Source organism: Oenanthe melanoleuca, chromosome 4 (assembly GCF_029582105.1).
Source record: "Oenanthe melanoleuca isolate GR-GAL-2019-014 chromosome 4, OMel1.0, whole genome shotgun sequence".
NCBI lineage: Eukaryota > Metazoa > Chordata > Aves > Passeriformes > Muscicapidae > Oenanthe > Oenanthe melanoleuca.
In genome coordinates this window covers 42,820,124-42,845,435 of record NC_079337.1, presented here as the reverse complement: position 1 = coordinate 42,845,435, position 25,312 = coordinate 42,820,124, and the positions used below count along the sequence as shown (strand labels likewise).

The 25,312-nt window shown below is 35.8% G+C and overlaps 1 protein-coding gene across 4 annotated transcripts in view; it reads right to left on the bottom strand.

The window, feature by feature from the left end:
* Window positions 1-25,312, bottom strand: part of DLC1 (DLC1 Rho GTPase activating protein) — a 237,986-nt gene that overhangs the window by 152,994 nt on the left and 59,680 nt on the right. For all 4 annotated transcript variants that reach the window (XM_056489192.1, XM_056489195.1, XM_056489193.1 and 1 more), the window contains exons 3-4: window positions 5,531-5,680; window positions 2,901-3,041 (exon numbers count right to left, since the gene is read on the bottom strand). In XM_056489192.1, coding sequence (XP_056345167.1) covers window positions 2,901-3,041; window positions 5,531-5,680 — 291 coding nt within the window. The remainder of the gene's footprint in view (window positions 1-2,900; window positions 3,042-5,530; window positions 5,681-25,312) is intronic.

Genomic DNA, 25,312 nt, shown 5'->3' with positions numbered 1-25,312 from the left:
TTATTTTTTTAACCCAATTTCAACTCTCATGTGATTAGTGCTAGCCAAATGTTAATATACAAAAATCTTTGTCTATTTTGGAGGCTGATTAATAAAGCCCCAAAACATAAAGATGTGCTAATTATAGAAGCATGAGGTTTTGGTTTTTTTGCTCTGTATACATAGGCAACATAAGGATGCCAAAATCATTTCTTACTATCCCATCCTAAATTATATAGGAAATGTATCTGTTCAGTCTCATGAATCCTTATTTTTGTGAGAATTGTCCAAATAAGCACCTTTCCAAACATGTACAATTTGTGGCTCAAACACCTTATTGGTCACACGATGCTATTTTAACCTGACCATGAGATACAATGGTGGCATTCTAAATTTAGGATGGAGGTTATTCAGCTGGATGCTTCTCACAAGCCCAAAATATCAAGTACATCTGCATATCAAAGGACTTCAAGCAGAATCATAGAGAAGCCTTTCCATAATGCTCTGTGGAGAATTCTGTTCTTCCTTGTCATGCCTGCATTCAGTAAGGAGTTCTCTGTGTGAGCAGGTGTGTGCTTTTACATATGGACATGTACTGTAGACAGGCATTCACACTGACAAGAATGGGTTTGACTATCCAGAAGTGAAGCTTCATGAAATGTTAAATAACTCGTGCATGAAAATATACACACATAACTTTAATTTTACTTAAAATAATATATATTATTAATTTGCAGAGAAAATTATAATTGACACTGAATTTTAAATACAATCCTTGTTTAACATGTTATAAAATATTCTCATGAATATTTAAAATGTCCTGCTTCTATAAACCAAGGAGTGAATGATTTTCACCAGGACTATCAAACCAAATTATGCTTATGCATACCCCAACACACTGTTTGAAATAGTTTGGTTTGAGTCCATATAAACCTGAATGAACATGGGTGGGCATGGTTTGTCTGTACACAAATTTTCTATCTATGAGCTCTATCCTGTGCAATTAATATCTTCTACATTTTCTTTATCAGGAACTAGATCCAAACTCATGTCTCCCTGACCTGCCTTGGTATTCCCACTATCCAGGTCTGCATATGATGTAGTGTTTAACTTTACAGTCTGACTTTGATGCAGCCAACTGTTTGCTATAGTTTGTTTAAAAATACCACAAATCATTCCATAGTATAACTAATCACCCTTGCACTCCTGTTTGCATACTATTAATAAACACAACAAAAGAAGTTGTCCTTGGAGACTAAGCATCTGGAATCCTTGGAGATCTGCAGTTACAAACTCCAGAAAGGGAGTAAAATCTTTGAAACAGTCCATTACCATTAAAAAGTAGCTCACTGAGTTTCAAGTGCAGAATAAATTTATTCCTATAGATAGTCTGACCAAAAAAAAAAAAAAAATCCCCAAACAAAATCCAAATCAAAAAAACATTAAAAAAAACCAAAAACAAACACAAAAATTCCACAAACCTCCAAAACTATAGTCTCCTTTACAGAAAAACACCACATTGTGGATTTTCAGAGGAGTTCACTACATGGATTGCTAGAGGGTATGAGGAGTTGCAGACTGCAAAACTTTTGAAATTAGTTGTGTTTGGAGAAACTAACTTCACTTATTAAAAAAATCATAAAATTAATAAAATAGCATTTGCATATATGTTCAGCATTATATATATTCATCAAAAGTAAAAAATGTCAAACTTGCTGAATTAACACATAATATCTAACTCCCAGGAAGTGACTACTTCTGCAAAGCCAGGTGTTAAGAGTTCCCCAAATAAAAGCAGAGAAACCAAAATTGGAAAGGGACATTTAATACCTTAAAAAGTGAAAAAATGTCTGTGTGCTTCTCAGGATCTGGTAAAATGGGATATTACCTTCCAGCATAACATATGTACTTATTTGAGAATTTGTGCTGCTACGTATGCAGTGACAGAGTGCAGAGCTCTCTATTTGCTATAGTTATGCACTGATGATAAATTACAAGTGAATTTATTTTTGTACAAGTGAACAATCCCAAATGTAAATGTTTATTAGAACTTCTGTTAGCCACAATCAAAGGCATTACTTAACTTGCTATTATTGCAGTGCAGTAAATGACAGGTGGCCTCTATTTTACTTTTTATAGACTTGTTCTAAACATATATTTATGCTAGCTACACTTTTTATTTTAATATTTTATCCCAGATTTTCTGCTAGTCTCGTAACCAGAAGCATTTAAATAAGAGATGGAGGAGGAGTTATGCTAAGACTTTTCAGCATAGGCAAAACTTAGAAGTCTTTCATTCTGTGCTTCTTGAGGCAGTGGAAACAGCAAGTTGAAGAGGGAACAGATAGTATGTCAGGAGTTTCTAGGACATCCAAGCATTTCTGCACACACTGATGGCTGAAGCATTATGAAGAAGAATTCTTTAAAATGTGGAAAACAGCAGAAAAAGAACCATGCTTCTCATAGTTCTGTGTACCTATGAATGAATACAGAAGGAGGTTCCTTGCCAAATCTGAGCTCCCAGGCCAGCCCTTCCTCTCAACACTTTGCATGCACTGGGACCAGCAGAAAAGTGTCTGCTTGCTCAGAGGTTCCCACTTGCCAAATTTTGCAAATTTCAGATCAGTAGGGTAGTAGGAACCTTCAAGAGGACTAGGATGACTGGGTTTGGACATAATGAATCAGCCACAATTTTTCTCTGGCAGCATCCTTAATGAGATTTAGGAAATGTTCTAAGTGATACCACTTCAGAAAAACTTACCTCCTTTCAATTATTTTCTCATATAAAAACTCGTCTTACTGCAATCATCAGATGTTGATACTGTGTTTTTAAATGTGAAACTTCTAGTATTATTTTTTTAATTTCACTTCCAATCTTGAATCATGAAAGAAGTTTAAAAAAATATAACCTTTGTACTCACCCCAGCCTTTGGTTTAGCTCCAGAGCTGGCTACTGAAGAGGGAGATGCTAGGTCAGGAGCATGGATATTGGAAGACAAGTTTGTTTGTGAGTGATTTACTGAAGCAACATCCACTCCACTTTCAGAACCAGATTCAACATCCTGTAGGAAAATGTTGCAAGTAAATGTGAATGTGAAATAAAATCATATTTCTGCTAAATAATGAAAATATTTAGGCAAGCTTGCTTAAATACATATGCTTGCTGTCTTTTTCAATGTTGTGATTTTCATTAGCTGCTGTTCTGAAATTATAAATCACTACTAACATCAAAGCTATAATTCCTCTAAAGGGTAGAATGCAAGGTAAGAAAAATCAGTTAAGGGCTGCAGAAGTTTCACATTTTTCTCTGATATTCAGTATTTCCTGTGTGCTCCCACCTTCTGTCTCTGCAGCACTGCTAGCTAGTGAACATCTGTAAGCCATTACACAGATGAAATGACTTCACCATCCAGCAGTTTATACAGTTCAGAGGTACAGCTCCTTAGTTTTTTGAATCACCAGACACTTATCAGCCAAATACCATTTCTGGTTAAAATACCCTTATTTTTAATGACACTGATTACATTCCTCTTTCTGAAAATAAAAAGAAGATCTACAGTATGTTTTATTGTTGAGGAAGTGAAAATTTAGCATATGCTTGATTTACTGCATAGGGTGAGGGCAAGGGATTATACTGCTTGCAGATAAATTGTGACACATCTGGCAAAGACCTGGCTATGTGTAGAACCAGAACAATATATATACATATACTGTCAGGGTTATTAGCTGAGGTGTAGCCTGCATAAGTCAAGCTACACAGTATGCAAAAAAAAATTTCCTGAACTCTTAAGTCTGTGCAGACAAAGCCTCAGTTTCCTAGTGCCAGGTTCTGGAATGTCTGAAATACAGGGCAGAGTCATCTCAGGGGTTCTGCTCCTAAACTGAAGAGATACAGCACCCTTTGATTCATTAATTCCATTAAGTCTCTGGTCTGCCAAGCCAAAGCTGCCATTTAGACAGGTGCCTCTGTGCCATGGACACAAGTGTTCTGGAAAGGGTCAGAAATTAGGGACAGAGTTAGGTGGGACCTTGTATTGGAGTCAGATGTTTCCTGCCAGTGAGTTGTCTGCAATGTGAAGCACTGGGAAATGCAGCAGAGCCATGGAGCAGCCTCTGTACAGTTTTTTTGGCTACAGCTGCTCTCAGAAGTTTCTGGTTAGCAGAGCTGTGCTGCCACAGTGCAGAACCATGATCCCTGCTGCATTACCCAAGTTTTTACATCACATTCATATGATTTCTCACTATAAAATAAATATGAGCCTGAACTCAATACCTATATATCCTGAAAACCAGATATTTTGGTCTTCTGGTCCACAACAATCAAAGGTTCAAAAATTCCTAGGAAATCCTTGTCCATAGATAGCATATATTGCATGTTTGATGCAAGCTGTCTTTCTGCAGGGCTGCTTTGCAGCCTGGGAACAGGTAACACCTCTGATTACCAGGCAGGGTTACTTATAAACATTGCCTCCATTCCCTTTATTGCTGTAAGAAATTAGCTGAAGTGCTGGCATGGATTGGTGAGATATAGAGAATAGATATTAACATATTTCAGGTTTCCCATGTCATCAGTTTTTAAAGAGATACTGTGAGAACATTGACATTCTGTAGGAAACTGTTTAATGATAAAAAGTGAAATCATGTGATTTCCTCTAAGGATGACACATTATGTAACTTTCAGCTGACCAATTTCCAGTGAAATACAGCTTTTCCCACCTACAGACTACTCAACAATAATGAAACCGGGCTTTCAAAGGAAAAATTCCTTGTTATTTAAAAGAAAATATCACTAACCAAAACAAGTGATATGAATGTTAGTCTAGAGATCTTGGGGCAGTGTTTCTCAGGTTTCTTGGATTGAAAAACAGCTGGAACACATGTGGGTGAAATTAACAGGATGCCTACACAAGAATACCTTGGATCAGCCATTTCATGCTCTTCAGAGTTACATGTAAACACTTTACAGAAAAAAAAAAGAATGCATTGGTCATGTTGTGAGCTGTCCCGTCTCCTTTTGGATTATTCTCAGCACAGAATAATCCTTTTAAGTGTGTATAAAAAAACCCTACATTAAATATTTCAAGTTCTGCCCGGAATATTACTTTGAATGAATAAGGACTTTTTGTCTTTCCCTAGCTGAAGAACAAGACCTGTAGCTCAGACTTATGTCCAGTTCTTCATAATGTCAAATGACACATGTTCTGAGACTGGTGTGACCTGAGACTATGCTAACTGCATTTAGAGTAGATGATAATTAGAGATCCAGACATTTTCTGAATCTTGTTTTTCTGAATCTCTCTTTGTTTTATCAGGAGTTCAAAAGCTCTCATTTATGAAAGGATGCCAAAAGGAGATAATGGATGTCAATATTATTGCCTTCAAAATACGTATAGAGACACTAAAAAAGCAACCAAGTAAAATTCTTTACAAAAAAAGCATTAGTTCTAAACCAAGCAGCTGAAAAACATGAGGACTGAAAGAAAAAGGTGAAGCAAACAAAGATCTTGTTTAGAATAATATTAATAATAAAAAATTGATCAAGCTGGCTTACAGGTATGTGCCTCCTTTTGTATGTGGGGGTGCTGGATGGGGAAGAGCCTGCACTGAGAGCATTTTCAATGTCCTGGTCAAGCTGGTCCAGTTTCATAATTAACAGCACCATGGAATCCAGTCGAGAACGATCCCGATCTTCTGTTACTTCCTGTGGAACAGAAAATACAACTGATAAATCTGAAATTGCATTTGCTGGAAAGAATAACCTGAAATTATGAAAGCTTTTTTTCTTAATTGGCCAGGAAAGCACACTAAATAATAAGCAGAAATATTAAAAAAGAATAAAAATACTGCTTTGTGTAGCCAGCTTACTGAGTACTGATGTACTGCTGGGAAAACATTTTATATTAATATTTAATATATATCCATTATAGAAATTGAATTTTTTAAAAGCTCAATTGTTTGGAATAACTTCATCATTACTTGGATACACTTACTTTTAAAACAGCTATAGATTCTAAAGACTTCTCAAAATATTCATCCCAAGTTAATTAACTTGATTGTTACAAGTACAAATGATGAAGATTAATCTGTGATGGAAAGAGGAGACAAGTTCAAAGAGGCCATTTTCATGCTGAGGATAACCCCAACTTCTTTTCTTTGTGGAACTCATTAGTGTAACTGTTTTGTCAATTTGTAGCAGAGATTTCTATCTTGGTTGGAAATTCTAGATACAGATGAGGTACATCAGGGGAATAGTGAATGCAGCATCACAGATCCTCTGACTGAAAGAGGGCAGGATGAGGGAATATTCACATCACAGCCTCAAACACCTAGTTTTTTGCATAGAAAAAGGAGGCAGAGCAGATCCTCAAAAGTGCAATTCAAAGCAAGATCTACAATTAGATGGACTAAATAATGCTCTCAAGGAGTTCTTCCCTTTCCCTTTTATATAGAGACTTAACACAAACGTTAGATAACTCAAAATTCAGGGCTATGAAAACCCCTGTATTGTTCCTGTATGGATTTTCATAATTTGAACTTAGAAAGTACGAAGTTCCATTAACTCAAAAATAATATTTTTATAAATCCTTCTCAAGAAATGGATGCAAAGATGTTACAATTGCATCATTTTGCCCAAGAAGTAGGAAATATAAATGTTCAAATTAACTTTTTATTTTATAGTCACTAAACTGTTTTTCAGGCTATGCAGAGACTACCCTTTTTAGGATTCCATTAGCCAGATTTTCATAGATTGCTTCAAAGGCATTGCAAAGCATGAATTAGATGATTCCTGCTAGAATTGAAGGATATATATAGATAGTCATATAAACCACAGTCTACATGATCTTTAGGTGAAGACACATGTGATGGTTTCTTAACCAAATCTTAGAAAAGTAGCAATACAAATCTGTCAGTCCATAGCAGAGTTATCAACAATGTACGATGCAAAGGTCAAACCCAAGGAAATTGTGTATTTAATTTTTATTATAGCTTGATATTTTGCACTGGGTTTCTAAAAAAGCTGCTGAATTTGCCATCAGGATCCCCTGCTGAATTTGAACTGAGTTTAGAGGGATTGTGAGAGAATGTCTCCTCAAAATACCTTAGAAATCACCAAAATGGGTCAAGTTTCACTTTCTTTCAAATTGAAAACGTCACAAATAATTCATCGCCACTGCACAGATCTTCATTTTTACTGATGCTAAATTGATACCTGAGGTTACAAGTGTCAGAACAGTTATTCCATCCATTCTGCATGGGTACAGAAAGCCCAGTGGGGCAGCTGAGTGTCTGCAACAGAGTGGGCATGAGCTCTTTGTGGCACAGCCATGTTTGCCATGGTGAGCAGGATTGTCACCAGTTTACACATCCAGAGGATTCCAGTGCTGGTACTAAACCAGTTTCCTACACAGTCCCCTCACTGTGTTTTTATTTCTATTGGTTTTGCTTGGAAATACACTACTGTAGAGGCTAATAAATATAAAATTCACACTTGACTTAAAAACCAGAAATTCATTGTCATACCACAACAAAGGAAGTGGTGATGGCTGGATGGGTTTTTGTGTTTGCTTGTTTTGTGGTTGCTTTTTTTCCCCCCCCCCCCTCAGGCTAGAAAGATATGAGGCATTTCACTCAAAGACACAAAAAAAAAAAAAAAAAAAAAAAAAAAAATAAAAAAAAAAATCTGGAATTTTCCCTTAGCAAATTGTTTGATTCATGCTGCCAAAATAGTATAAACTTGCTTTGTATGCAGCAGATTGAGATGCTGGAGAAGAATCTGCTGAAATGAAGAGGTGGCAAAATATTGCTCAAAGTGATACTCAGGCTTGACACAATGTGCTGGTTTGCATGGAAACACTGCTTTCAGAAAACAATAATATTATTATGGAATTTAGCTATTCTATTTAGGAGTCCTAACTTTGTGGTTCTGGCTGCTGTTCACATCAACATGAGAAATTTAACATTTTAACTACAGTTTCTGCTTTTACAACTTCCTAATACACCTGCTTTGCTGGGGCATTATCAATTTGAATACATGAAAATCTAAGCATCATACAAAAAAAGACAAAATAAAAAAGGCTAATCTTGAATTGGAAATTCATCACAACATATAAAATAAATATTATTATAAGATTAATTTATGATTAGACAGTTTTAGCCTTGATAGTCTCCAATGAATTTCCAGGAGCTTTAGAATCTTTTTATGTTTTTTGTATCTCCCTTTTGTGTATATTCTGAGATTTTATTACTGAAGTATGACACAATCTATAGCCAGTAATGTATTAGCAGTTAATTTGTTTTCTTTTGAAAACACAGTATTTCCTTTGCTTCCAGTCATTCACATTATTTCCCAATGATAACTATTTACCTTCCAAATTAGAATGCAAAAATATAAATTACACTTATAGAATTATACAGAAATCCTACCTTTACCATTATGAAGTCAAAATGTGGGCATTAGAAAGTGTCTGGTCAAAGAAAACCCTTTAAACTTAAATTATGCCTTAAGGCATTTGCATAGGGCAATTCAGGCATGCATCACAAATATAAACAGTAGGTCAAACTCGAGATGTTATTTGTCTGGAGATTTTATTTTTAACATGTCTGAACACAAGGAGGAAATAGTTTAGGTCATGAACTGGAAAAAGCAATATTTCTTTTAATTTGTATCCTCACTGGTGTGATAAAGAAGCTAGTTAAATTTGAATATATCCATATGGTTAGCACAGAAAACATTGTAACTCTTCTAGAATGAAAGATGCTTGAATTACCCCTAAATTATGAAACCCCAAATGGTTTTATAAGGAAAACAGTCTACAAGTCCTGTTGCTATCATCAGTAAACAATGTTAATAGAATGAAAACATTTTTGAGAACATGCCTGCAAATGGGATTTAGCCCAGTTTTTTTAGTCACTTTTCTGAATTTGGAACTCATATTGTTATTGACAAGAATAACACAACATTTTCCCCCTGTGTACTTCCATGTCTTCAAGTGCTTGTGTGCCTTTTTACTACCCAATTGCCTCGTGCAGTATGTGAGAAGACCTGACAATTTCTGAATATAATGTTCTCTGCACATAATGCTATAATTTTTATTTTGAACACTTGATGAATAAAAAGCCCTGTGTGAAGGCAGCATTAATAAGGGTATCTCTAGAAAGAACTTACCCCCTCCTTTTTATTTATGGTTTCAAGAATTTCCTATTATATATTATATATATATATTATTATATATTAGCAATACATTACAAGTACTTTAACCAACTCAAACAGAAGAAACTAATTGAAGGGTATGACCCTAAATTTGGATTAAATACATTCATTCTTTTATCCAGGCATGGATAAAAAAATGGAACTGAATGAATTTCACTTCCTTGCTCTCTTAAACCCTGTATTTCTCCAAGTGTGTTTTTGCCTTTGACCTCTAGCCATGTTTTACATCATGCACACAGTCCCTACTGCAGTTCCTTTTCCCATATACCTCTTTTGGCTGAGAAGAGCTGAATCAAAGGGTACCCACCTTTTGTCCCACCCTAAACATCTCCCTGCTAGGGCCATCAGGGCAGCACCTCCTTCCTGGCACTCTTGTGTCAAGATGCTCATAGTTGCTTTGAAAAGGAAAACTTGGATTTTAGAGGCAGGATTTTACACAATTGCCAAGGTGAACTGGAGTACCCACTAAAGAAAGGGATCTTTTATGGAAAGAGCTGGCTGAGCTTTGCCTGGTATTCTTGATCTGCAGCCAGCTGGACTGAGTTAAAATCGTATATTAATGCTATATATTTCAGATGGCATTAAGTTACTCATTCTTGTCTTTCCTTGCTAAAAACAACCTTTTTGAAAAAAGACAATTTTATTATATATTACTGATTTAATACTACAAAGTTTTTCATGGGAAGAAACAAATGAAGAATGCAAAATATGCAGTTTTGAAATTAGTCTGATGATTTTTTACTAGCAGATATGCAAATAAGTTGTAATTTTCATCCTACTACATTGGACTGTAGAGTTCATAAACTTTGAAAAATACCTAAAAATTTTATCTTTGAATTTTATCTTTAAATTTTATGCTATACTGCCCATGACAGGTTTGCATCTAGAGGATCTTAAATGTCCCTTCTAGCACAAACTACTCTATGATTCTATTATCAGAGTCCTATTCATTATGGGAGGGATTGCAGACAGAGAACATTAAAACACAAGGTAAGGCATTCTGTTCCTCTTTGACATAAGACACAAGACCTAGACACCAGAAAAATCACAGTAAGTTTACTATTATAAATCACATTTGAACTAATATGCAGAACAGACTGAAAATGGAACAAATAACATAGACATTCACTGGGGTGCACACCAGAGGTGAGGGGACATGCTCATATGTTCATGCAGCTATTCATATACACATTCAAACTTGCTGTGAGAGAATAGATTTTCTTCTTGTTTTCCTTACAAGAATCTTAGATCACTGATCAGATTTTGCAAATATAAAGAATTCAATAGCATCAGTACACATGTGCTTTTAAACTTCTATTAAAAACACACAAATAAGTTATATTTGTAAAAGTGAAGCCTTGATTTCTATGTAATGTCCTAATTGTGACTTTCACTACTGTAAATGTAAAAGCTCCAACCATATTAGAAAACCAATCTCTGAATACCATGCTGTCTTAACAAAATCAATGCCTTTTCTACTTCTAGGCAAAAAATTATGTCTTGTTCTGTAGAGCAGAGTGCTTGCAGGGATAGTGCTGCACTCTTGGGAAAAGAATAAAATGTTCTGAAAATGATGGAGAACACAAAATCTAAATATATCCAGCAGGTGAATTACAGGAACAAGGAGATTTCAGTACTAGAAGTGAAGTACAGCATCTCAATTTGCCTAACTTTTCCTAAGGTCTTTCAAACTCATGCTCCTCACAGATACAGTCTCCTGAATTTAACCCAATTTCCAGTGCAAAAACTTGACATCTTTCACATTCAAATCTAATTTAATCCAAACAAAAGCTTTCCTTTATGGAAATTTCTTTTCTACAGCTGTTTTTTTTTTTTTTTTTTTGCCTAAACACATACTTAACCCATAGAATTTTAGTATTTTTAGGTGGTTATTTTTAGCATTCTAGTTTTCCATGTTCCATGTCAGCTGAGTATACTGTCTAGCAGAGGTGCTGCTTTAATAACGAAATTTAGCAATTTGCTGTTGATGAAATGGAAAATCACTCAAAAACCTTGGTGCAAAACAATCTGAGGAATCACTGTTGCACAGTTGTTAACTGGGCAGGGATGGCAGGGACTAATCACTCCTGTTCTTGAAACAGAACAGCTCTGTATCAAACAAAGTCAATCAGGATCAATTTCTAGCTAATGCTCTATTACCACAGGTAACTATTAATGGAAAACATAGATTTCTCAGACTGCCATTACCACACCAGAAAACAGTTTGGCAGTTCTCAGACTGCCATTACTACACTAGAATTATACCAATTTTCCTGCAGTATTAATGTAAATAAGTGGTGGCACTAGTTCCAGGAACTAAGAGAAGCAAAAACAAATGTAAAATTAACCAACTCAGGATGGCACATCTTGTCCAATGTAGAAGATAATTATCTGATAGTTTCACTGCAGTTTCATAAAGTGTAAATGATGTATGAAATCCTGCTCTCTGTCTTTGGAGTTACACTTGATTACAGTAGGCATTCTGATGACATCCAGCTCCCAGTAGGCATTCCTGACTTAGCATCTTATCAGGATTATGACTACAGAAATTTGCCAAAATCAAATTCCATAGAGACATAGAGCACAATATAAATGTAATTTCTGTTCACTGGGTAGTAAAAACCATGGTTAAACATAATGTAATTAATCATAGTGTTTCCAGCATCAACAAATTCAGTTACTTTTGAGCTTTGTTCTTCTTGATATTTTCTAAATTAGCATTGCAATTCTAAATTCACCTTTTATGACTCTAATTTAATGATTATGACTTACAAAGTAAGCAAAAAATATCTCTTTATCTTGCTGTTTTTATGAGTGGAAAGACTTCTTCTTTGTGGAGTATATTACGACAGTAATCTGAACACTAATTATCAGACTGGACAAATACTGTAATTAAATAGAAATGTGATGTGAATGTGAGTGATAGATAATTGATGTTACATTTTTTATATTATTGAAAAAGTACCTCAGATCTAGAAATTTTGTGCAAAAATCAACAAGAAAATACTTCAGTGATCTTGTTTTTTCTATTTTACTATAAATCAAAGACTGAAATGAAGAAAAATAAAGACCATTCTATTAATCAACAATTAAATCAGCATCAGTGACATGAAACTTAGCTTTGATATGTGTTTGTTGGCATGTGTTTTACAAATTTCTTAGTGTGGCAAATGTAGCAATTGATCATAAAGGCTGCTGCAAGCTTACAGAAGATGTGGCACAGTCATATTTTTCTTGTGCAGACATTTAATGACAAATAGAGAAGCTGAGAATTTAAATTTTTCTCTAATAAGACTGAACTTGTTTAGAAACAGTGAACTTCAAAATAGCATTCTTTCTTTCAGAGTCAGAATGTTTTCTGCAGCAAAACCACTATTAAAGATTCTTAGAATGTTATCTACCATTGCATATGACTTGAATTACAATTGGTTTAGTTAGAATCAGAAAATCATTTTGTCTGGAAAAGATCTTTAAGGTCTATTATTAGGTGCAACTATAAACCCAACACCTTCAAGTCTACCACTAAACCATGTTCCTTAGTGCCACATTTACATGTCCTTTAAATTTCTCCAGGGATGGTGACTCAAATACTTACCTGAGTAAGCATACAGCATATTGAGGGGAAAGACAAGAGTCTGAATAAAAATACATCCTTTCTCCATAAAGTAAATCTGTCACTAGAACTAAGATGGATAAGAAAACAGTGGGGAAAATAAACCCCAGACATAGAGAAGTAAGTGAGGTCTTTTGAATCCCACAATCTACTTCAGGCCACTCAGCTGATTCTCTGAGATACCAAATATTAGGCAAAATATTCAGGTAAGTGAGATATTATTCTGCATTCTTATCAGAATATTCAGTTTCATTCTCTTAGGTTATAAACCCTGAGATTACAGAGCTATAAATCATTACTTTGAAGGCACTACAAATCAATCCCCTCTTTTATTGCCAAACTCTAATGAATGTTTGCTACAGTATAGTAAATGCTCTATTAAAACCTTACAGTAGACAATGATTAAAAATATACTTTAACTTACATAATAATAACAACAGCTTAGTATTTCAAAAATCAGAGGTGATCAGAAGACAATCACTTAGTAACTTTGTACTTTGTTCTGTTTATAGTTGTACTCCAAATTTAATTTTAAAAAATAAATATTTAAATCATTATCGGATACAGATCATGGTTACTCATATTTTCCCCAAATTCTGGTTCTAACAAGCTCCTGTTCATTCATCTATTTGCCCAGGCTACCCCTCAGTTCTTCTTGTACCAGAGCTGGTTTCCAGAAAGTTTCAGAAAAACACTTCTTGGGGTCCAGCTGAGCACAGTCCCTGGGAAAGGTGTAATGCCTTCTGTGCAACCCTACAAATGTCAGTGCTGGCCAAGGAAGACTAAAAAAGGCAGGACAAAGAGCTGTATTGAATTTCACTTTTTTTTTGCAGAAGCTTGGAATTTAATTGCAAAGTGCAAAGTGATCACTTAACTGTAACCTTGTTTTTTTGCCAGTGGGGCTAAGCTGATTTTACAGATATTGTATGGTCTTCTCAAATGTTTTTCTTCAGTGTACCAATACAAAGAATTTAGGGAGTGTGTACATTATTAATTTGCTGAGGATCTGAAAGAGAGGTGTATTGTCAAAAAGCAATCTCTGTCTCTTAATTCACCCATTATTCTTTAGCTTTGCCAACCTATGCAGCTGAAAAAATGCCAGAAATATTTTTTTTTTATGTCAGAAGTTCGTAAGAGAACATGATAGCATGAGAAAAACCCTTGCTAATTTTTTATATTCAGGGCAAGAAGTTTAAGAGCTTTGTTTTCTTGGGAAAAAGCTCACTCTTTCCCGTGTGAAAATTGGATTGTCCCAGTGACAATTAGCTTCTTACTAAATTACTTCTGCACGGTGAGATTTAAACTAAGGTTAATTTTGTATCACAATTCACTGCACACTGATATTTATGAGAGCTGTAATTGGCTACTGAGGAAGTGGTAGCAAAACTCTTAATCTTAAATAGGGATAAAATTTTTGTTTGCGAATAAGACATTCAGATTTAGGTTAATGCCCAATAAATGTGAAAGTTCAGAACTTACTTCAATGAAAGGGTTTCAACAAAAGGGTTACAAAATTAGGTGCTCATATCAGACTTCTCAGTTTAACTACATGGAAGCTTAGACATGAGCAAAACAAGCCCCCCAAACTGGGATTGGGATCAAACATGTTGGGAGTGGAAATGTTGATAGAGGAAATTGTTACTCCTTTTCAACCACATTTAGAAAGATTCTAGATAGCTCAAAAAAAAAAAAAAAAAATCCTCAAAAAGCTTTGACATTTCTTCTTTCTTTTTGAATTCTTAGCAATTAGCTATGAATGGCAATTAGAGGTTTTGAAAAAATACAGAATCAAAGGAAGCTGGATCATCCTTTATATGTCACACACCATATTTTACAACTATTTCCTGAAATAAATAACCAAAATGTTGCAGTCACGCAAGCTTTCCTAAAACTCTGCAACAATTACTGCACCATCTATTCAGAGATGATTCTGAAGAGCTGATAATGGTCCAAATTCGGTAAAAAAATACCAAAACCCCCTTGTTTACCTCAGACATCCCTTAATAGCATCTGTCTTCTGTATATTGTTGTCTGAAATTCATCAAAGCTAAGTGTCTGCCCATGTGGTAAGTGGTTGACTGGAATTTTGGAGAAGTCTGTGGTTCAGACAAGCAATTCCGCTTTTCTTTATAATATATTCAGCTATTTCATGTATGCCTTTGAAATATGTTTATGCACTCTGGAATTATTCTAGCTATTAAATGTTACTTAAGGGGGCTGATCTGTGCACAGTGCCCAGCATTGAGGGCTTGCTCAGACACTGGCCTTTATAATAGCCTTTAGGGTTCACTCTCCATTCACATCAAAGGACAGAACCCATGGAACACAGAACCAAAAGACAAAGCTAGTCTGAAATCCTCAATTTTCCTTGAATTCATTCTCCCCTAAAAGTGTGTGGCTTATATGGTTTATCATTTACTTTAAATACTGATTTTCCTTTTTAATTTCTATCCTAAACCCTTAGGAGGCCCAAGGTTGCAGCACATAATTGCAAAAAAGCATTTTTTCCATAGACATTTAAATGAATACATTTTTTGTGATCATTTTTAATATTCATAGGTTTTTTCAGCAGTAAGTTCAGCTTCTCAAGACTAGTGACTATTTTAAACTGAAATAATCAACACTAACTGCTTGAAATATTACACATTAATAAATATTACACATTTAGAGACTCTGCTCATGAGCTAACAACAGAAAGTCATAGAATCATGAAATATGCAACTGGAAGTGATTTTGAAATGTCATGTCATCTGTCTCTCAATGACAAGGCTGTCATACTGGATGTAGAGTTCTCCAGCTCTACTTAAAAACCACCAAAACTGCCCCAAGCAAAAAACATCTTATTCCAGTGTTACCTTCCTTAGTACTAAAACCTTAATTCTAACATGGAACCACAATCTTTCTCTGGATTGAATTTATTAATTCTTATTTTTATTAATTTTTGTTCAGCATGGCAGACTTTTCTTCTCCTTGGAAATGATACTGTGTTCCCTCCATCTCCATATTCAGGTGTATTCCTTTCCCTCCACAGTGCAAGTGCAGGGATGTTCTTCCATCTCTGGCCATTCTCACACCAACTCTTTATTCTCTCTTGGACTCTCCTCCTGAAAAGCAACTTGCAAAACCCTCTGCCTTCACTGCAGGTGAAGCTGATGTAAAAAACACATGTCTAGGAATGGAAAAGCACACCATTCTCAAGGCATTTTCTGTTGTGACAGCAAATAAATGTCAGTCAGAGCTATTCCACCTCCCAGCATTTGTGAGGTCAAAGCTGCTGGCAGCTGACTGAGACATGCAGGTAGCAGCAAGCAGGTGACTGATGGATGAATGCAGATGAATGATGGATTGCCAGGAAAGACTCTGGTATAGCCAAACTTGTCTTGGAGAGGAGTTCCACAGACTCCATCCTTGGAGGCTTTCAAGACCCAACTGGATAAAGTCCTGAGAAACCTGGTCTGATCTCAAATCTATTCCTGCTTCAGCAGACTCCTCCTGAGGTCCCTTCCAACAAGTTACTACAGATGCCTTTAATTTTTCCATTATTGAATGGAAATTAATTTTTATCTACAAAAATTACTGGGGAAGTCAGGTTGGGTAGAAAGTATTATAACTGAATACAGCTAAGCATTTTGCTCAGTGATTTACCTCTTTATTGTATTCCACTTAGTGTTTGTATTGCTCTTGGATAGATATTGCAGCTTTTGCATATGGCCTACACACACTTCACTTCTTGCCCTGGAGCCATACCTTACAGCAAATGAATTATACTACATTATATGATAAATAATCTTCTTTGGAAGATGAGAAAAATATCTTTAAAAACAAATAGTATGATATAATCTTTTTAAAACATACACATAATATATTGCAACTAAAGTGAAAATTCAGCATTGATAGCATTCCATGGGGTACTTTTCTTTCACAACACAGCTCAGCCATGATCTGTATTATGTGACATATACAGAGACTGTTTGATGATTTTCACTTTCTCTATCAGCAGTAACCAAACTATATGACTCCAAATTGTATGCATCAGTATTAGAAGGAAAACTCAGATTTTCTTACTATAAAATCTGAAAATATCTCATGTGGATAGACTGATGTAAGGAAAAAAAATCAAAGGAAAAAAAAAAACACATAAGTAATATTGACATGACAGATTATTGTGTATCATACCTAAGTTCTTTTATCTAGAAAACATAGGCTGGGTTTACACTGTCAATCAAGAGAATAATAAGGAGCAACTGCAGTAAATGACATCTGAGCCCCTACCCCTGGGGAGAAGCTAACTAGTGATGCCCTAGCTGGACTTGAGTCCAGCTGAGGCTTGGTTGTGGCTGCACAATTTTCATTTTTCTTCTTATCCTTGAAAGTCTCAGCCAGGCTGCAGCAGGTAATGGCATTAGTGCTCAGCTCTGACAGCCTGCACCTGGAGGAAGGACTTGTGCCCTGCTCAGGACCCAGCTGGGAGGTGAGTTCTTCCCTCCCAGCTCAGCCTACAGCACCTCTGCACATCTCTTCTCCTTTTTGGTGAGCTGCTGACTGACAGCTTCCTTTCACAGCTGCTGTCTCCCAGGAACAGAGCAGCAGAAGTGCCTGCAGCTCAGGAAGGACGTGCTGCTCAAACTGGGTGCAGTCTGTCAGTCTGTGTCCGTGTGTCTGTCCACAAAGGACAGAGCAGACTGTGAGTAGGAGCTGGGCAATCTAAATGGGAGGTGAGGATGATGCAAGTTCTAGTTTTGACTAACACCCAAAATATTTATATTGCAAATATGGCCACAGTGCTGCAGGAGATACACCACATACACACAAACAGTACTTATACAGGCATATAAAAGATGGGAAAATAGATTCAGAAGTCAATGTTATTTCAAGTGTGACTTTTACCAAGTCAAATAAGAGGTTTGAGTTCAAGAGTTATAACAAAGAGGTGATAGAATAAAAAAGACAAACATATCTGGGCCAGGATTAAATAATGTATTTTAACTAATGTTCAACAAACTTGGATTCAATTCCAAACTCTTCTCCAAAATAGTTATTAGAAAATACAATTTTATAAGGCCTAATAGAAAGTAGCATTCAAGACAGGAAGGTTTAAAAGAATATAAAATTCATATTTTTGGGCTTTTTGTCATTCTTCACAAGTTGCCTGATGTTTCCTGTGATCAATGAAATATCAAAATGTTCACATATGAACATTTTGTTCATATGAACATATGAACATAGCAAGGGATATTTTAAAAATAGTGAGCAATGCCATTTTGAGTAGGTAAAACTTTACTGGGCCTATATGGTGTTACCATTAAATAAAAATTATGGCACTATAGAAATTCAATGCAAGTAGAGACTGGTGCTAAGTGAAAGTGGTGAAACTATTGTAATTTTGGGCTTAGCAGGAATATTTAGAACAAAATCTCCTGGCCCTTAATTATTAAAGTCAGAAGTATGATATCCTAATTGATTTATAAGTTTAAAGTGCAAGATACTGCAGAAGAAAAGAACGATCAATTTTTTTGCTATAACTGTTAAGTGAGATTTAAAAGTCCAGAAGTTAACCTAATCAGATTTTCACAAATCCCCAGCTTTTGTGTGAACTGCATTTTCAGTAGTTCAACCCTTCAAGTTAACAAAATAAAGTTATTTGCATGCCATTTCCTCCCAGTTAGTGCCACTGAAACCAGTGAGACTAGTCCTGAATATGAGCTGGTGAATTAAATTCAGGTTGGGGGAATCTAGGTGCTGACAATGGAGACACTATCATGATCAGATGCATACAGCTTTTTGTAGAACTGATACAGTAAGTGTTGGTAAACTGAATTGCTAAAGGATAATGAAGAATTACCATGGGATAGGAAGCAGCCTGTATGCATTAGTTTTCTATCTGCATATCTACATTTTCCAGCTTAGGTGAATTGTGGTAAAGTACATTTCAAATATTAAGTATTTTAAGCAAAGTTTTCTGCTCATATATCTATTATAAATGTCAAAGTCTGGATAATATTTTTTATTTATAATTATATTTGCAGGGAAATATCTGATCATTCTGTTTTTCAGTATCTTAATATGCACAAGCATATGTCACTTTAATCATTAAGTTTTTTTTACAGCCAAACAAAAGTGAGGTTTGCACACTTTTATTGCAGCTGGATTTTTCCAGGTGACTCATTCCCTTTTGAATCTATGTAATAGACAGCCTAGGGTATATCACTGTCTGCTCCCAAGTACTGAAAAGAAGAAATGATGTAGTAACAATAGCATGTCCTCACCAAAAGTTATAAAGCCACCATGGAATGGAATACACACATTTGTTTAAAAATATTCCCTAAATGGATGCAGTTATATAATTTCTAACTTTATTGTCCTTTATCATAAAATAATGTTTTGTTGATAACAAGCTGAAATGCCCCTCTTAATTTTAGATTCAATCCCTTACTTTTCTGGGTTAAAATCTGACTGATCTTACTATGATTTACACCTCAGAAAAATTAATATTAGAAGGCTCTCAGTGCAACATTGTGACCCTTGTTAATGGGATATTTCTCAAACAGATTTTTTTTTTCAAACATATATGTACATTTATCTCTGTACTTAAAAGTGAAAAGTAGCACTGTACATTTTTGTGAAAATAATATCTATTGATTGGATCTTTGAAAGTTGCTTAAATCAGCAGAGCAATACTGTTTCTATACCTATTATTTCTAGGTGTATCCACAAGATAAACAATAGCCATCAACTCCAGTAAACAGGGTGAGGAATTAAAGAAATTCTTGATTGAAACTTTACTAACTTCTTTAAAAATAATACTTCTTTCCTATATGATGAAACACTGACATTACTATCTTAATACTTCCCTTATAATCCCCTATATAAAATAACCATAGAGCTGTTATGGTTACTTACCCTTCACAAAGCTAGAATAACTAAACATTTGCTACATTTTAAGGAAAATCTTTTTAGATGTGAGGTTTCCTAATATTAAAAGAAATAAGCACTGTCACCATATTTTGTGACAAAAACATAAAACATCTTTAAAGGTCAGCATAGCTTTTGCATGAAATATGTCTGTAGAGAGAAAAAAATTTGCTTGAGGAGGGAGAATGAGACTTTCAGAATAGTTAACTACAGAACAGCTGGCACAGATTAGCCTATGTCCTCATACAATCAAAATGTTTCTATTAGAGAACTTGAGATAACCAGCTTGAGAGTGTTTAAGTATACTCCAGTATTTTTTTTCTCCGAATTTAATCAAGTATTATCTCAGGAGGTATGACTGCATTAGCCCAGTGGAATTAAAGAATTACCAACCCTACACTGTTATATATATATATATTTAATATCAAGTTATTTGGCTTGATATTTATCTGTGGTATATGCCAACTTTTGCTGCTTTAACACACCATGACAAAATCAGCTCAGGGGAAGAAGGAAATGCATGAAAACTCTGGCTACTGATCCACTAGAGAGGCCAAAAGAGTGAAACCACAGTCTCAGAAACACATAGCAGAAATACATGTCTGGAGAAAGGACCTGACTCAGGCCACAGCCAGTGCTGAGACCAGCTGTAGTGAATTTCTGGTCACCACCAGCTGGACTCCCCAAGGAAGAACACTCTGGAATTCAAGTGCATTCAAAGCATCTGTGGTAAGTGGTGCTGGACTGGTGATTGCTCAATTTGAAGAATAGGACATTTATGATTTAAAAGTATTTCTTCCTGTACAGAAACTTAATGTTGAAATGAATGTCACTATTGTTAAACACATCCTTCTGCATAGGGGAGAAAGAAAAAAGCATAACTTATAGAATTTCCAATAAAATATAAACTGGGTTTCCATCACTGCTTTGGTAAAATCCCACTTCCTCTGACTCATAACAATGTGAGACATAAATGACAATATGGCTGCTTCACTAAGTCACTGAGTTTATTAACAGGAGCAAAATACCATTTAGCTCTTCTTTGTTTAAAATATGAGATAATAGATTTTATTACCAGGCTTAGGCAACTTGATGACTGTTGGTAAAATCTGAGGCTCTATGAAATAACCCAGGTTTTCCTAGCAACAAAATTAGGATTTCACCAATCTGATTTGCATCCTTCTGCTATGTTTGTCACCCAGGGCAAACAGCAGAAGTCTTTTCATGCTATGACTTTATTTTTTCTCATGTCCATGGCACAGTTGCTCAGCAGATGTTTTTGCTTAAGATGATAAATATCTGTAAATATGCAATTAAGTTGAATGGTTGTATTGATACACCTTCAAAAGAGTCTGAATATTTATATTGCTGAGAAGAAGAGAGACAAATATAAAGCTGAAAGGAACTGCTCATACAGAGAATGAGAGAAGATGGCATTGGAAAATGCAGTTTCCTCAAGTTACTGTATGAAGACCTCAGAGAGACAGAAAGCACATGCAAAAGAGTAAGGGTAGAGCTGTAAGATATTTTACATGGAACTGCTTAATTTCATCTAAATCTGATTTTTAAGCACAGGCACTGTAAAAACAGGAGATTTTCCCTCACTGGGAGCAAACCATGAGGTTTAATACAGAATAGAAAGAAGTGCAACAAGCAGAAATTAAGATTTTAAGGCTCTTGGGGAACTTTCACCAATGTATCTCAGGTAACTGTAAAGTTCTCATTACAATATTTCTGTGCATCTTTAATACAGCTGAATTCACATTACACTTGGCAAGGAAAAATATTAATTCTGTTTTAAGGATGTGAAAATGACAGGCAGACTAAGTATTTTCCCAAGGCTAAAGAAGAACTTGACCTAAGTAACAATTCTGAGTATCACTCTGTTTTGAACCCTGTTTCTCTGATCCACCCATGGAGTGGTAACATTTGAAAGTACATTTAATGCTCTGTTCAGTGGGGTAATGACTGTGTGTTATGATTTTGACTGCTGGGGATGTTTCATTACTGCTTTTCATGTTTCAGGCTCAGTTCTGACAGCGTAATCAAACTGGAAAAAATATAAAGCAGAAGTGGATTTTTTTTTTTGTATTTAGTGAATGCATATACTGTCTTGCTACATTTAACAAGTCTAGTCTTTTTTTTTTGTTTGTTTTCCCCTGCTCCCTTTATCTCTAGAGATTTCCAAAGCAACTCTGTTTAGCTTTATGTTTATCAGATTTTTTTTTCTCCTTTTCCTCTCTGAGACAGGAAACTGAGGGTTTTGACCTCATCTGCATCTTTCCCAGTGTCAGGAGGTGGTCTGTTCAAAAAGATTCCATGACACAGATCCCTTTCTGATTTATCAGATAGCTAGGTCAATAAATAGGTCTCTACTGCTTTTTTCCACAGCTGTAAAATAACCAGCGGAGTCCTCTGAGAGCTAATTATCAAATCTTTTGGGTTTTTCTTTCAAGGAACAAATGTTATTTTTCTTGTTAGTAAATTCCATTGCAGTGTACTTTAGCAAAGACTACCTAATTGTAAGAACTCTCAGGCAGCTCATCTAAATAAAATGCTAAGATCATTCTTAATAAAGTTTTATGTCCTTTTATCAATATATATTGTCATAATCATGAAACTTAGTTAACACTGGAGACCTGTTTCTTCTTAATAAATTTTTCTCTGTCCTTCTATCAGTATATATTGTAATAGTCATGAAACCCTTTTACTGTTTATAAACAGATTGTAGAGTAATTGTCATACCCAGTGAATCCAGCAAGTGACAAAGAATAAGATTCTTCTGTTGATGTGAATGGTCAAGGAATGGTAGTAGACAAGAAATGGACACCATTGCAGGTTTGTAATTTTTCATCCATATCCTCCTCACTAGTACACCCCATTTTTGTGCTGCTATGGCAAGTATTCTGTCCTGGGTGAGGTGATTCATTTGGCATTAGATAAAACCTATCTAAAGTATCTCCATCACTACCTAGAAAGCATATTTTCTGACTCTCTGTGACAGGAAATGTGGAAGGTCCCAGCAACTGCCAAGACAACTCTCTTTAAATATCTGGCAAGAGTGGAAGTAATCAAAGCACTCCTAAAAGATCATATCATAGAATCACAGGATGATTTGGGTTGGAAGGGACCATAAGGTTAATCTAGTCCCAACTCCCTTGCCATGGGCAGGGGCACCTCCCATTAGAACAGGCTGCTCAAAGCCATATCCAAACTGATCTCAAACACCTCCAGGGATGGGGAGTCCACAGCCTCTCTGGGCAACCTGTTCCAGTACCTCATCACCCTTATATTAAAGAATTTCTTCCTAATGTCCAGTCTAAACCTGAACTCTTCCAATTTAAATCCACTCCCCTTGTACTATCACTACATGTTCCTGTAAGATATCTCCCTCCATCTTCCCTGTACATCCCCTTCAAGTACTAGAAGGGTGCTAGAGGGTCTCCAGGCTGAGCAACCCCAACTCTCTCAGCCTGTCTTCACAGCAGGTGTTTCAGCCCTCTGAGAATTTTCTTTGCTTCCTTTGGACATGCTCCAGTGGGTCCATGTCCTTCTCATGTTGGGCAGCACTTCTGTTGCATCCAGAGCTGGATGCAGCACTCCAGGTGGGTACCTCATGGGAGTGGAGGGGGAGAATCTCCTCCCCTGACCTGCTGGTCACACTTCTTTTGATGCAGCCCAGGACACCACTGCCTTTCTAGTCTGCAAGTGCTCATTGCTGGCTCATGTTGAGCTTCTTATCCACCAGCACTCCCTAGTCCTTCTCCTCAGGGCTGGTCTTCATCCATTCTCTTCCCAGCCTGTATTTGTGCTTGTGATTGCCCTGACTCAGGTTCAGGACCTAAGTTTCTGGCTACAAAAGGCTAGTCAATAGGCTGAAGCTTGCAAAAAACCTCCAAAACACATCCAGACTATCTTTCCACTGTCTTTCTGATAGTTTCTGTACATTATATTCATCTGAGATATTCCTTTTATAAGTTACATATTTAATATTATTCTCTGACTATTTAAAGTATGCATAATAGTAAAATAATTGTTTTGCCTGAATCCTATGTTCTCAAAGTCTATTGCACATTGAAATTCAAGTACTGCCAACTCCTAACACCAGCTCTGCCTTTGACTGAGAATATGTAATTCCTCTAGTTTTATTTATTCATTCTTGCACTGGTATTGTTATCAGGAATTCTTCTCCTATAGTGCTAAATTTTGGTTATATTCCCTAAACAACAAATTGAAAAATTCAGGCTGTTTTTGGAGATTATGTGATAAATATCATATACTGTTTTTTTTAAAAAAGCTTCTAATAAAATATTATTTCTTTCAATTCTTATGCTGCCTTTTAAATCACAAATAAGGCACAGATGGAGATAATTTATACAGGACAGAAAAAAACTAGAACAAAGGAGTACTTATCTTATTTCCCTAAAGAACATGTGAAGTGATAAAATCACAAAACAACTGTTCCACATACTGCCAAGAATGATCAAAAAACCACTGCCACACAATACGTGTGCATACGATGTGGGGACTCACAGAGAAAGGCCAAATTTTATGCTTTGGTCATGGTAGCAAAGACAAATCTTGCTATTTGTCATGGAGTAATGGGAATCACTCAAGCAGAGAATGAACAACAATGTTATCAAGTGGATGCCATAGATTCCTCTTGACACAGACTCCTCATGCTTTACTGAGTTAAGTCACACTCCACGTTTTCTCTGCCTGCTGAAACTGTGCCTGGGTGTTGTGTTAACACCACAGTGATCTGGGTGTTAACATCAATCCCAGCTGATGTTAAATAGAAAGAGAAATTCAAATTAAGCAAATGGCCCAAGCTCAAAACACCCACTATGAACTACAGAGTCCTAAGCACAACAGTTTTTCCCTGTCTGGACAGAATTAAATTTCAAATTGAATCCAAGAGCTGTATACCAATGAATGAAATGTTAGGCTTCACCACAATAAACAAATAAAGATTCCTAAAATACATTGTACACGAACATTTCCTTTGCATTTTTCTTAGCACTGCCCCACACCACCCACCCCAACTGCCTTGGGATGATCAGAAGGTACAAGGATTTCTAACTGCTGAATTTCTCTTTTGTCTTGAAGAATCAGGGACAGTACCAGGGTGAAAACCATGCCTATTTTCAGCTCTCTTAACACTTGATCTTTAATAATCCCACAATGCATTTTTGATGAAGAGCATGTTCCAAGAGGGAAGAAATCAGTTCATTCCGTTTCAGTCTGCTTGTACACGTTCTATTTGCCAGGTACAGACAAACTTTATCTTTGATGCTCACAACTCTGTCCTTATCAGACTGAAGTTAATATCAAAGGCAATGGTGGGGGATATTATTTGCTTTACTATTGGGTCCTACTACCAACAACCTAGAGAAAGGAACCAAAGAGCTCTTCTCCACAATAGGCAGTAAAAGCAAAATAAAGGTAATTGTGTCAGAGACAAAAGAACCCAATCATAAACAAAAAACAAACACAAAACCTCCTAAAAATCCCAACAAAAACCAAACAACCCAAAACACTAGTACAAAATACAGTCTTCTCACTACTTCAAACACACATTAAAAGCATTTTAGTGC